Genomic DNA, 12544 nt, shown 5'->3' with positions numbered 1-12544 from the left:
GGAAAGGCATCAGTGCTGGGCTTGGCAAACTCCATCCTCACCTAGCACGCCCCCTTTCCAAGCTATGGGATCAGGCTGTCTAGGGACCCTTACTTCCTCGAGCCTCAGAATCTTCCCCTTCCAGATGGGCATGTTTTCATCATCCCGGCTTTCCAAGATGGTCACCAGGTTAGTCAAAATGTGGTAGAACCCCTGGGCACAGTACTTGGTAGCTCGGCTTCAAATGAAATCAGAAGGTGTGTTAGGTTCCTGTTGCTGCTGCAACAAGATGCCACAAACTTAGCAACAGAGAAAGAGACGTAGTTCTTATCTTACTTTTCCATGGGTCAGAAGTCTAGCCTGAATCTCATCAGGCTAAACTCAAGTGTTCGCAGGGCTGTGTTGCTTGCTGGTGGCTTCACTCATTCGGGTGTTAGCAGAATTCAGCTCCCTGCGTTTGTAGCAGAGACATCTCTGTTACCTTGCTGACTGTCATCTAGGAGATTCCCTAGCTCCCAGGGGAGTCACTCTGGTCCTTGCAGAGGCCCCACCCCACCCCACCCTACTCCCCGCCTCATCTCAGAAGCAGCAACAAGGCAGTGAAGTCTTCCTCACACTCTCACTCTCTGGCCTGACTCTCATCTGGGAAAGATTCCCTCCTCTTTTAAGGACTCAAGTGATTAGACTGGGTCCACCTGGATGATCCAGGATAATCTTCCATCTCAAGGGCCATAACCTTAATCACATCTGCAAAGTGTCTTTTACCCTGTAAGATAACAGATTCAGGGATTCTGGGATTAGGTCGCAGACATCTTCTGGAGCTGTGATCCTGCCTATCACGCCCAGGAGGTAACGGAGATCAAATTAAAAAACACATCAGTATCCATCCAGTGCAAACACCTCCTTTTATAGGGAGGAAAACTGAGGCCCTGGGAGCTTCCTAAGTGCCTACCCAAGACCATACAGGTCTGCAGGTCCTTGGCAGAGCTGGTTTCCCACCCCCTGGCCGGGTGTCACAGCCTCTGTCCGTGACATCACTCCGCGCGGCTTTCTCATGGAAAAACTTTCAACTTTCCGAAGCCCTTTCTACCAGCCGTGTTTGCCTGTGATCCTTTCGCCCTCCTGCAGAGCGGGCACAGAGTGGCTGGTCTCCAGAACTGGCATGAGCAAGTGCTCACCTACTTCTCTCTCTAGGGGTGGAGAGGATCAGAAAGAGACAGGACAAGAGAACCCCCAGCGAGGCCCATGCCTGGGGAAAGGAAGAGAGAGGGAGAGGGCACTTCCCTCCCCAGGCCAAGCCCTCTGTGCGCATCAACCTCTTTCATCCTCCCAAGCGTTCTGCAGGGGGAGGCCTTGCCCGCCTAGACTCTCAGCTAAGATTGGTTTGGCTGCCTATGAGAGTAAGAAAAAGAACAGATAGCCGCTGCCACAGTAAGGCTGTTTAACAATCAACCGTAAAAGCAAGAAGCACTTATCTAGCTCGTGAGTCTCCTGGCTGGATGGGTCTCGGCGGGGAGCTTTCATATGTTTGTGCTCCAGCTACTCCGGGTCTCTCAGCAGCTCTTTGGATTTCGTCAGGGCTCTATTGCATGTTTGGGGTGGAGCGCTGTGAGCTAGTCAAAAATGGCCCTGGAGGGGACCGCTGGGGCAACAAGTCTGCTCCACGTGTCTCGGCCTCTAACAGGTCAGCCTGGGTCTGTTCTCACGGCCGTCAGATACATGGGAGGGCTTTTTCAAGCCTCTGCTTATTCCATATTTACTTAAATTCCACTGGCCAGAGCAAGTCACACAGCCAAGCCCAGGGGGGATTACGCAAATTCTAGGACAAAGGTTGTAGATACAGTGAGGCAATTAATACAACCAGTCTACATACTAACTTAGACTAAACGGAGATTTATTTTTCTAATGTGTAAAGGATGTCAGAAAATAGGAGTTAGGGCAACTGGATGGGATCATTAAAGATTCAGACTCCTCAGCACACAGTTTCTCATCCTTATAGCCCAAAATGGTTGCAAGAGCTCCAGCTATCACATCCATATGCCAGGCAGCAAGATGGAAGAAGAAAAGTGACAAGGGTAGGGCCCCTTCATTTTAAAGAGACTCCCTAGAAGTCCCACACTTTAGCTTATCGCTCATTGGCAAGCACATTGTTACATGGCCACTTCTAGCTGCCGAAAAGCTTGAGAAAGTGTAATCTTTTATTAAGGAAGAATGTGCCCAGCAAAGAACCAGGATTCTGTTAATCTGAGAAAGGAAGAATGGATATTTGGTAGGCAGTGGATACTGTCTGCCACAACCCATTTTACAGGTGAGATACCGGGGCTCAGAGAAAGGGGTAGCTGGCCTGAAGTAATAGTGTCACCTGAGCTTAAGAGATGGGACCTGAACCCTGGATGCCGCTCCTTCTCCCGTCTTCCGCCATCGCCACTACCATTCATGATCTTTTGCTAAGCTCTCAGCTACTCACTGTGCTGTTTGAGAGTCTGAGCGGCCCAGACAGTGACACCTGGCTAATGTCCCCTGATCCTTTACTCTGGGCCACGTCCTGTGCTAAACACTTTAGATACAGGTCTTCATTTAACCTTGCCAGCATCCTTGCCACTGTCCCCACAGAAGGCTGAGTTAGGTCCCCTGATTCGAGGGCCAGGCTCTTCCCGCCTTGCTAGCCCAGATGCTGGGATGGGACTGGTTCCCGCTGAGTGGCCTCAGATGAGACCAGGGTGCCCGAGCAGCCCACTAAGGGGTGGACCGTTGGATGTTTCCACAACACGAAGCCCAGGGCTGGACCTCAGCCTGCTCAGATCACACTTGTGGAGAGGGCCAGACAACCAGGAGGAAAAAACAACCTGGGTTTCTGAGTCAGGCAGCCCTGGGTCCTGATCCCAGCCCCACTGCTTGGGAGCTGAGGCACACTGGGCAGGAGACATAGATCTGAGTCTCTCTTTCCTCATCTGTAAAATGGACTGTCTGATCGTGTGGCCCCAGGTGGATACAGCTAAATCGACAGTGAGTCAAGGGAAGAGAGAATGAGATGAACTGCCAGCTGCCGCCCCAGACAGGAGGTTTTTCTCAGGTTTAAGAAAAAGAATAATAGTATCTCCTGGACCAACTTTTTCTCCCCTCCAAACTATGTTCCTCAGATTACTGGTTCCAAAACACAATAGCTATTATGTGGAAAAGGCTTCCTGGGCGGTGCTAGTCGTAAAGAACCCACCTGCCAATGCAGGAGACTAAGAGATGCAGATTTGATTCCTGGGTCGGGAAGATCCCCTGGAGGAGGGCATGGCAACCCGCTCCAGTGTTCTTGCCTGGAGAATCCTACAGACGGAGGAGCCGGCAGGAGACAGTCCACAGGGTCGCAAAGAGTTGGACACAACTGAGCCTCACACAAGCCATATTGCCTTCTCCTGGATGCTGCCTGAGGCCATGTACCCCAAGGTCAGTGGCCTCACCCAGGTTGCTGAAGGGCTAAAAAATGAGAGCCAGCCTCCCATCCTTCCTCCTCTCCTCTTCCTTTCTTCCTGTACCAAGTATCGCCCGAGCGCCTGCTCTGAGCTACATACTGTTCCACGCACTAGGGATAGACTGAATAAGAGCCACAAGGCCCCCGTCTGCAGAGAAGACGGTGTTCGCGCTACAAAGAAAAGAGCGTGTGGCCTGGTGGGTGACTGAGGCCGGGCTGATGGTCAGGCAGGGCCGCTCTGAGAAGGTGATGGTTTAGCTGAGACCTGAATGACGAGGAGGCGCTGGTCATGGAAGAACTGGGGGAGGAGGTTTCCGGGCAGAAACACTGTGAGGCCAAGGCCCCGAGGCAAGAATGACCTCAGTGTGATCAGGGACAGAGAGGCAGCCAGTGTGGGTGGTGCTTGGGAGCCCGTGCATTTTATTCCCGGTGGAATCCACGAACGGCGTGTGAAGATGTCAGGGAGGCAGTGGGGTCTGAGAGTCTGGGGTTTGGGGTGGTGTCTCTGACTCCCGCAGTGCCAGCGACTCTTCCCCCGTCCCTCTAAGCTCATGGGGTCTTCTGGTGAAAGGGCAAAGGCCGAGTGGGGGTCTCCTTCCTTAGAGCTCAGCACTGAATGAGACCCAAACCCACACTCTCTTGCGGTAGCCAGACCCACAGGCCTCCTGACCTCCTGCCTGTCAAAGGACGCTAGTCCCAGAAGACCCCAAAAACCCCCTCCTCCTATTCCTTCATGCCCTGGGGCAGAAAGAGGCTCGCAGAAGGAAAGGCTCCTTCTCCAGGTTTCGGCTGAAGAAGAGACTGGAAGCTTCCCGCAGGGCTCGCTGGGGGCAGCGGGGCCCCTGACCACCTGCTCCCACTGAGCAAGGCCCTGCCTGGCTGGCCTCCCCCGCCCCCTCTCGACCCCCACAAGCCTCTTTTTGTGCTTGTTCCCTGGGGCTCCATCTTCTTGCCGGGGTCACGGGGCGCCCCTGACCCCATCCCCCTGCCGGTGCGCCCGGCTGGTAATTGAAAATACCAGAATTCCCTAAAGAGCGACTCACAGGGCAACCTGACACCTCAGGGTGGGCGGCGGGCGGCCAGGAGGGACGAGGAATCGTCCAGCTGTTCCCTTTTCTCTGCCGCTAATCCCCCCGGATTCCAGGAGAAAGGCCAGCCCTCGCTGGCCCGCCTTGATCGTCTTCCCGGCGAATGCCTCCTCCCTGCCACACCCAGGGTGACTGGGCTTATGGGATCAGAGCCCGGGTTCGCTGCCTGTAACCCAAGACTACCAGCTAAGCCCACCAAACCCAGACCGCCCTGGCCGTGGGCGACCTGTCTCCACCAACAGCTGAGCGCCCAGAGCCAGGGCGGCCGGATGGGCAGTGGGCCACGCTGTCCTCAGAGGCCCGCTGAGACCCCCTGGCCTCCAGACCACTGTGGTCAGCCTGCCTCAGCCGCAGCCAGCGGAAAGAACAGGAGATGCTGGACGTGCGTGGGCCTGGGTTCACATCCCAGCTCCATGGCTTGGTAACTTTGGGCCAGTGTACCTCATACCTCAGTGCCTCCGCTTCCTCATCTGTGAAAGGGGATAGCCCAGCCTCCTCGGGTTGCTGTGAGTGTTGAACAAGTTAGTTGACGTAAAGCACTTGCCGAAGTGCCTGGCGTGGAGTGGATAAGGAAGTGTCCGGTGTTAGCTGGGGGCCTGCCTTTTTGTGTGCGTTGCCATCCCTGCTGCAGTCCTCCCATGGCTTCCCAGTGCCTTCGGGATAAAGTCGCTCCTAAGTCTGGAGATCTGGCCCCCACCTGCCTCTGCAGCCCCGTCCCTCCGCCTGTCCTGAAACTATTTGTCCCACTGCGTCCGGACTCTCTGAGCCTGCAGGCCCCAGAAGACTCTGGCCTGGGCAAATGAGAGGGCAGTCTTGGGCACAAGTCTCTAGGCACAGCTCAGCTCCTCACTCCCTGTGTGACCTTGAAGTCATCATGCCTCTCTGAGCCTGTGTGTGTGTGCGTGTGTGCTCACACACTCAGTCATGTGTGACTCTGCAACCCCATGGATTGTAGCCTGCCAGGGTCCTCTGTCCGTGGGATTCTCCAGGCAAGAATTCTGGAGTGGGTTGCCATTTCCTTCTCCAGGGAATCTTCCCAAGCCAGGGATCGAACCCACGTCTCCTGCCTCAGTTTCCTCTTCTGCAACTTGCAGCTATTAACCCTCATCCCACACTGTTATTGAGAGGCTCGAACAAAACGCAGGTCAGCTGCTCAGTGGCCAGTGCCCAGTGACACCCCCCAAACACTCACAGCGCTGACCATGTGCTGGGGACCACACTAAGCACCGGAAGTGTTTTCACTCATTCCTCCGCATAACAGCCCCCAAACATGCAACCATTAGGCTCACTTTGCAGGTGAGGAAACCCAGACCCTGAGAGCTCTGACCACATCCCCCTCCCCAGGGGTCTATCAATTTCCTTGTTAATTTCCAGTGAGCATTACTTGGAATCAGGCTGATCTCATGGTAACCAGAGGCGCGCTGGTGAAGAGCCTGAAGGCTAGTTCAAGGGCTAGTCCTCCACTGCCTGGCTGTATAAGCCTTGAGCAGGTCACCAAGGACCTCCAAGCCTCAGTTTCTCCATCTGTAAACTAGGGATGTTAATAGCCCCCAGTTCATAGGGCTGTTGTGAGGATTCTGTTATGCTTGTGTCTGGTTCTTTGGAGGAGGGGGAGTTGTTTGCTTTGTCATGTGGGATCTTAGTTCCCCAACCAGGGATTGAATCCATGCCCCTTGGGAGCACAGAGTCCTGACCACTGGGCCAGCAGGGAAGACTCTGCTGCTGCTGCTGCTGCTGCTGCTAAGTCGCTTCCGTCGTGTCCAACTCTGTGCGACCCCGTGGACGGCAGCCCACCAGGCCGCCCCGTCCCTGGGATTCTCTAGGCAAGAACACTGGAGTGGGTTGCCATTTCCTTCTCCAGTGCATGAAAGTGAAAAATGAAAGTGAAGTTGTTCAGTTGTGTCTGACTCTTGGCGACCCCACGGACTGCAGCCCACCAGGCTCCTCCATCCATGGGATTTCCCAGGCCTGTGTTAATAGGTGTTGAGTGCCTGGAATATGGCGTGGCACAGAACGAGCGCTCAGAAAGAGTTAGGTCAGCAGCTTTATCCTTGTTATGGTTATACACATGCACACAGCCCTGAAAACCCTTCAGGTGACTTCATGGAGCATGACTGTATGTTGCTTTGTCTGGCCACTTACTATCTATGCAGCTTCAGGCAAGTCACTTTACTGTGATTCTCAGTTTTCCCATCTGCTAAATGGGCTGAAGGAGATCTGCTTCACAGGCAGCTGTGAGGATTAATGGGTTTGTGAATGTCAAGGGCTTAACCCAGTGCCCAGCTTAGCAGGTGCTTAATAAACACTGGTTAGTGAGGCAGGAGCAAGGAAGACAGTCTCTTTGTTTGACTAAGGAGGAAACTGTAGGGAGTTCAGTTCAGTCGCTCAGTCGTGTCCGACCCTTTGTGACCCCATGGACTGTAGCACGCCAGGCCTCCCTGTCTACCACCAACTCCCGGAGCCTGCTCAAACTCATGTCCATTGTGTTGTAATGCCATCCAACCATCGCATCCTCTGTCGTCCCCTTCTCCTCCTGCCTTCAGTCTTTCCCAGCATCAGGGTCTTTTCCAATGAGTCAGCTCTTTGCATCAGGTGGCCAAAGTATTGGAGTTTCAGCTTCAGCATCAGTCCTTCCAATGAATATTCAAGACTGATTTCCTTTAAGATTGACAGGTTGGATCTCCTTGCAGGGAGCCAGGTCTCTAACCTTCCCAAGAGGCCTGCTGCCCCCTGGCGGGACAAGAAGCTGAGTTGAGGGACAGATGGCCCTCCCTTGGAGGTCGGGCAGATGCAGAAAGAACAGAGGACTACAGGGACACCTGGACCAGGATGTCTCGGGCCCATTTTTCGCAGCTCTTTGAGGTGCTGGAGGGAAGCCTGGACCTGCTTGGGCCCATGCTGGCCCCTCCTGGGCTGATGCAACTCCAGGACCAGGGTCAACCAGGAAGGACAGGCAGGGAGCATTTGAGTGCAAGCTCCTAGGGATCTTCCAGCTGTGCCCACAGTGCAGAGAAGGAACCAGATCCAGAGAGGGGGGTCACCTGCCCAAGACTGCCCCAGCCTGGTTGGAACCAGGCTGATCTCGCGGTAACCAGAGCTGTGCTGGTGAGGAGTCTGAGCCACCAGTTTCAAGAGTCAGCCCTCCACTGCCTGGCTGCATGAGCCACGCATGGCAGATCACTGAATAGCTCCAAGCCTGTTTCTCCATCTATAAACTGGGGATGTTAATAGCCTGCAGCTCATAGGGCAGTCAGTGAGCAGCAGGCCAGAGAGTAGGCCCTGAATCTTCTGACCAAGAGACTGTTCCCTCCCCCCGGGGGACGAAGGGGTGGAGACAGAGCAGGAAACAGGTGGTGCTCATCCTCCAGGAGCCCCTCCCCCTCCTTGGTCTACGCTCCTGTTGGTGTGGCCAGAGCCCCTGCAAAGCAGGATTTGGGTGGGAGAAGAGTCAGCCTCAGCCTCCTGTAGGAATTGCCAAGATGGTGGAGACAGGGCATCCGCTTGTCCTGGACCCACCCAGGAGCCAGGAGAGACTACAGGAGGTGCTCCCCCACCCCTGGTGAGTCCTCAGCCCCTCCTGGAACCATGAAAACCTCAGGCCCAGAGAGCCAAGGGGGCTCCCCACTCCAGCGACGCCATAGGGATGAACCAGGCCAGGACTCCTGGATGAATCCTGCTCTGGGAGCAGCAGGCCTGGGTTCAGACCCCAGCTCCCCAACGGACTGGCTGCGTGACCTCAGGAAGCCTTGTGCGGCTCTGAGCTTTGGGAGCTGCACCTGTTGGTGGGGCTAATACAGCCCCCTCGCCGACAGTCAGCTCAGGACACACGTGCATGAAGGGTCCAGGGCCACGGCCAACACGATGTAGGCGCTTCGTGCAGGTTCGTCCCATTTAAGAAGAAGGCAACCAGCATGGCGGGGGTGGGGGGGCATGCTCTGTGAAAGAAGGAATCAAGGAAAGGGCTACGAGCTTGACGTCACTGTGACCCGGGGGCAGCTGACAACCCTCTCCCGACCTCAGTTTCCACGTCGGTAAAATGAGGGAATGGGACTAAATTATTTCTGAGGGTCCTTCTAGCGCCAGGCACAACCTCCTGTGACTTCTTGTCCCCTTGATCTAAGTTCCCTCCATGAGGGCACAAGCAGCGCTGCAGGAAGGGATTGGTGAAGTTCCCGTAACATGCAATTAACATGTTAACGTGCATGGTCCAGCAACATTGTAGTACAGTCACATGTGGGCGCTTAGCACCTCTCCCCAGTGCCAAAACATTCTCATCACCCCAGAAGAAGACCCCGTACCCAGCACTCCCCATGCCCCCTCACCAACCCTTGGCAACCACAATCTACTCACTGCCTCTGTCACCTTATCTATTCCATACAATTGGCACTCGCCCTTAGCACAGATTTGAGGTTTATCTTCATCATAGCATATGACAGTGCTTTATTCTCTTTTATGCCTAAGTAATATTCTGTTATATGTGAATGCCACAATTTGTTTATTCATTCATCTGTTGATAGACATTCATCTGTTGATAAACTGAGCACAGCACACCTCTTGGCTGTTGTGAATAATACTGCTGTAAACATTCATATACAAATATTTGCTTGAATAGCTGCTTTCAGTTCTTTGGAGTATGTGATTAAGAGTGGAATAGCTGGATCATAGGGTAATTCTATGTTTAACTTTTTAAGGAACCACCAAACTTTTCCAAAGTAGCTATGAATTGATTGATTGGTTGGTTTTAACTTTTTCTTTTATTTTGAAAATTAATTTATTTATTTTAATTGGAGGCTAACTACTTTACAATACTGTGGTGGGTTTTGCCACACATTGACATGAATGAGTTTATTTTCATATACTTATTTTTGGCGGTGAGTTTTATTCCTTGCTATATCCTGCCATATAGGAGGCACTTGGTGCAAATTTGTTGAAGGAATGAGTGAATCTCCCACCTTCTCTGCTTCCCTGTTCCGGAGCCCCATCGCCACGTCTAGGGACTCCATAGACTGTAAGCTTCGAGAGAGAATGAATGACATTTAGTCCAACCCGCTCGGAGCCAGATCAGAGAAGGGGCCCAGCGCCTGTCTTGACCTGACGTGGCTGAGCATTGGCAGGTGTGGCTGGAGTTGCCGGCGTCTGTAGCCTAGAGGTGCCCCGTGAGAGCAGCACCTGTGACCCTGTACTCTGTTATCTCCTGCAGGTTGGCTGTGTGACTTAGGCCGGATGCCTTCCCCTCTCTGGTCCCACAGCTGTCTATTGTCTGGGCACCTTTGAGGTTGGGGCAGAAGCTGCACCTTCTCATGCCTGCCCCGACCCCTGACCTCTGACCTCTCTTTCAGCTCCTTCGGCCGTGTCCATCATGCACCAGGTGAGCCGCACCGTGGACAGCATCACCCTCTCGTGGTCCCAGCCTGACCAGCCCAACGGCGTCATCCTGGATTATGAGCTGCAGTACTATGAGAAGGTACCTGTGTTCCTGGGTACTGCCCCCGCCCCCCACCTCACGCAGGGACCCGCTCCCCCAGGCTGGCCTCTGGGCTTCTGCCATCCAGCCAGATGAGGCAGGCCAGTGCAGCAGAAAGAGCCCTGGCCTCAGCTCCGCTCCTCCCCGGCTGTGAGGCCTCAGGCGGGCGCCTTGACTTCTCCGAGTCTTGCTTTCCTGGTCTTGGGCATCCAGGCACAATCAGTAAAATGCAGTGGTCACGGCCCTTTCCCCACTGAGACCCCTTTCATCTGGACCCTGAAGGGCCTGATGTTCTGAAAACTGGTTTTCCCAAAAGCCACATTTCTGAAGTTCCAATTAGTTGTGTGTCCTTCTGAAGCAGAGGTTTGAAACTGCTCAAGAGAGCTTCCATACAAGGGGAGAGAACGGAGCCTCCTCCCCACGGGGCTCTGATTCCAACTAAAACACCTGTTTGCATTTGCCTGAGTGCCCTTTGGATGGGGACAGGGATCTCTCTTTGAGCTTTTAAATCAGACCCCCATGACTCCCTCAGGGACCCAGGGTTGGAAGCCACTGGTGTCGAAGAAAGAGCTCTGGACAAGGAATGAGGAACTGTAGGTTCAAACCCCAGCTCCATCCCTAACCAGCTGTGTGTGACCTTGAGCAGGGATCTTTCTCTGAGCCTCAGTTCCCTCTCGTGTCAAATACGAATGAGACCACCTTTCTTGGGTGGGGGGTGGGGGTCGCTGTGCAGGTGAAGGAGAAAATGGTCTGGCCCTCAGCAGAGATGAGTACTGAGTATGCTTTCCCTTCCTCCCTTTCCTGCCCTGCCTGCCTCTCAGTGAGCAAGGGCTATGTGACGTAAGACCAGGTGAGCTCAGCACATCTGAATGTGGAGGCTGCCCAGTACAGAGGCGGCAGGGGAGAGCGCAGCCGAACATCAGAGGCCCAGGGAGCTCCTGACTGATAGCTTTCTTACCTGCTCCCTGAGGCCGTCCCAGGGAGCCACAGAGACCACCCCTGAGAAAGCGGTCACTGGGCTCTCATTCAGACTAAGGTGTAAATGACTGTAGGAAGTACATTAGTTAAGAGTAAGCCCACTGGGAAACAGAAAAGGATGGAAAGGCTTTCCCTGACTGAGAGGAAGAGAGACGGAGGCAGTTCCAGCCAGCCGAGCTGGAGCCCCGCCTTCTGAGGCCCTGCCCAGCCCTTCCACTCTGTTAACTCCTGGCTCAGCTGAACTCTGGTGTGTCTCGGAGGTTCAGCAAACATCTATCCAACCTCACCCAGCTGGCTTGTTTCCTTGCTCATCCCCTCCTCTCAGCACTGCATTCCAAGAGACCAGGGACCACAACTGTCCCATTCAGCACGTTCTCCCAGGGCCCTGGGGCTGCCTCCAAGGAGACACATGCTAAATGTTGGGCAAGTGAACAGGTGAGTGAATTCCTTCCTGCAGTCTTGGTGGAGCGTGGAGTCCTTGCCTTGTCTCTGCCATGTCCCCTGCCTGGCACACAGTACGCACTCCAGGTGTTGTTGGATGGCCTGAGCCCAGATGATGGGAGGCAATCAGCTAATCCCTCACTGGACCACCGCGAGGCTTGAAGGAGCTGGGCACCCAGCTCCCAGGGTGGCTGGACCAACTGCTGTCAGGCCCAGGAAGCCCCTGGCTTTGCAGAAGCCAGCCTTCCCACCCCCTCTGGCAGGGATAGCTTAGCAGCCCAGAATTAAAAAAAAAAAAAAAAACTAATTAAGAAGCTTTATGATTAAATGAAACTGAAAGTGTTTGTCCCCAAAGACGGGAGCGGAAATGAGAAATCCCAGTGCAGGTCCTGCCTACGACCCATTTCCTACCGAGACGGGAGGGGCTGGGGAGGCTGACAGAGGTATGAACCCGAGGCAGCTCTGCCCTACTTTCTGCTGCTGCCCAGGCATCCCCAGGCCCCTGCCAGGGGTGGCAGGACCAGCAGGCCCTGCAGCCACCGCAGTTATCACCTGCTCACCTTCCCTGCGCACTCACTATGTGCTGAGCATACCATCTCTGGTAACCCCATTCCTCCTTGTGGCAGTGTGATTCATCCCATTAGACAGGAGGGAAAACTGAGGCAAGGAGAAGCTGTGTGACATGTCCAAGAGCACTCAGCTGCTAAGTGGCGGAGCAAGGATTTGACGCTCTCCTCTTACTCTTCACCTGGCCCTCCTGCCTCCCAGTTTTCTCCCAGAGATGTTCTAGGATGACTGTTAAGAGGTGGATAGGACCAGACTCTGATGGAGAATTCTAGGCACAAGTGATGAGAGCGGGGCAGACCTGAGGTACAGCTGTTAGCCACTCCTCCCAGGGCCTGAGTGCAGAAAGAGGCAGCTTGGCTCTGCCAATGGGGAGACAGACGTCCGTTCACTCAGCATTCACTGTCATCAGCTTTGGACTGGGGCCTGACCTGGATGCTGGGTTCACTCAGAGTAACCATGCTTGCCTGGAGACCTGAGGACTTCACAGTTCAGTTCAGTTCAGTGGTTCAGTCGTGTCTGACTCTTTGCACCCCCATGGACCGCAGCACGCCAGGCCTCCCTGTC

General features: G+C 54.3%; 1 protein-coding gene across 3 annotated transcripts in view; it reads left to right on the top strand.

Annotated features, from left to right (window-relative positions):
- The window catches only part of EPHB2 (EPH receptor B2), a 215621-nt gene that overhangs the window by 168879 nt on the left and 34198 nt on the right, over positions 1-12544 (top strand). For all 3 annotated transcript variants that reach the window (XM_069575031.1, XM_069575029.1, XM_069575030.1), the window contains exon 6: positions 9870-9994. In XM_069575031.1, coding sequence (XP_069431132.1) covers positions 9870-9994 — 125 coding nt within the window. The remainder of the gene's footprint in view (positions 1-9869; positions 9995-12544) is intronic.

This window comes from Ovis canadensis, chromosome 2 (assembly GCF_042477335.2).
Source record: "Ovis canadensis isolate MfBH-ARS-UI-01 breed Bighorn chromosome 2, ARS-UI_OviCan_v2, whole genome shotgun sequence".
In the NCBI taxonomy this organism is placed as follows: domain Eukaryota; kingdom Metazoa; phylum Chordata; class Mammalia; order Artiodactyla; family Bovidae; genus Ovis; species Ovis canadensis.
This window is presented reverse-complemented; position numbering and strand designations above follow the sequence as displayed.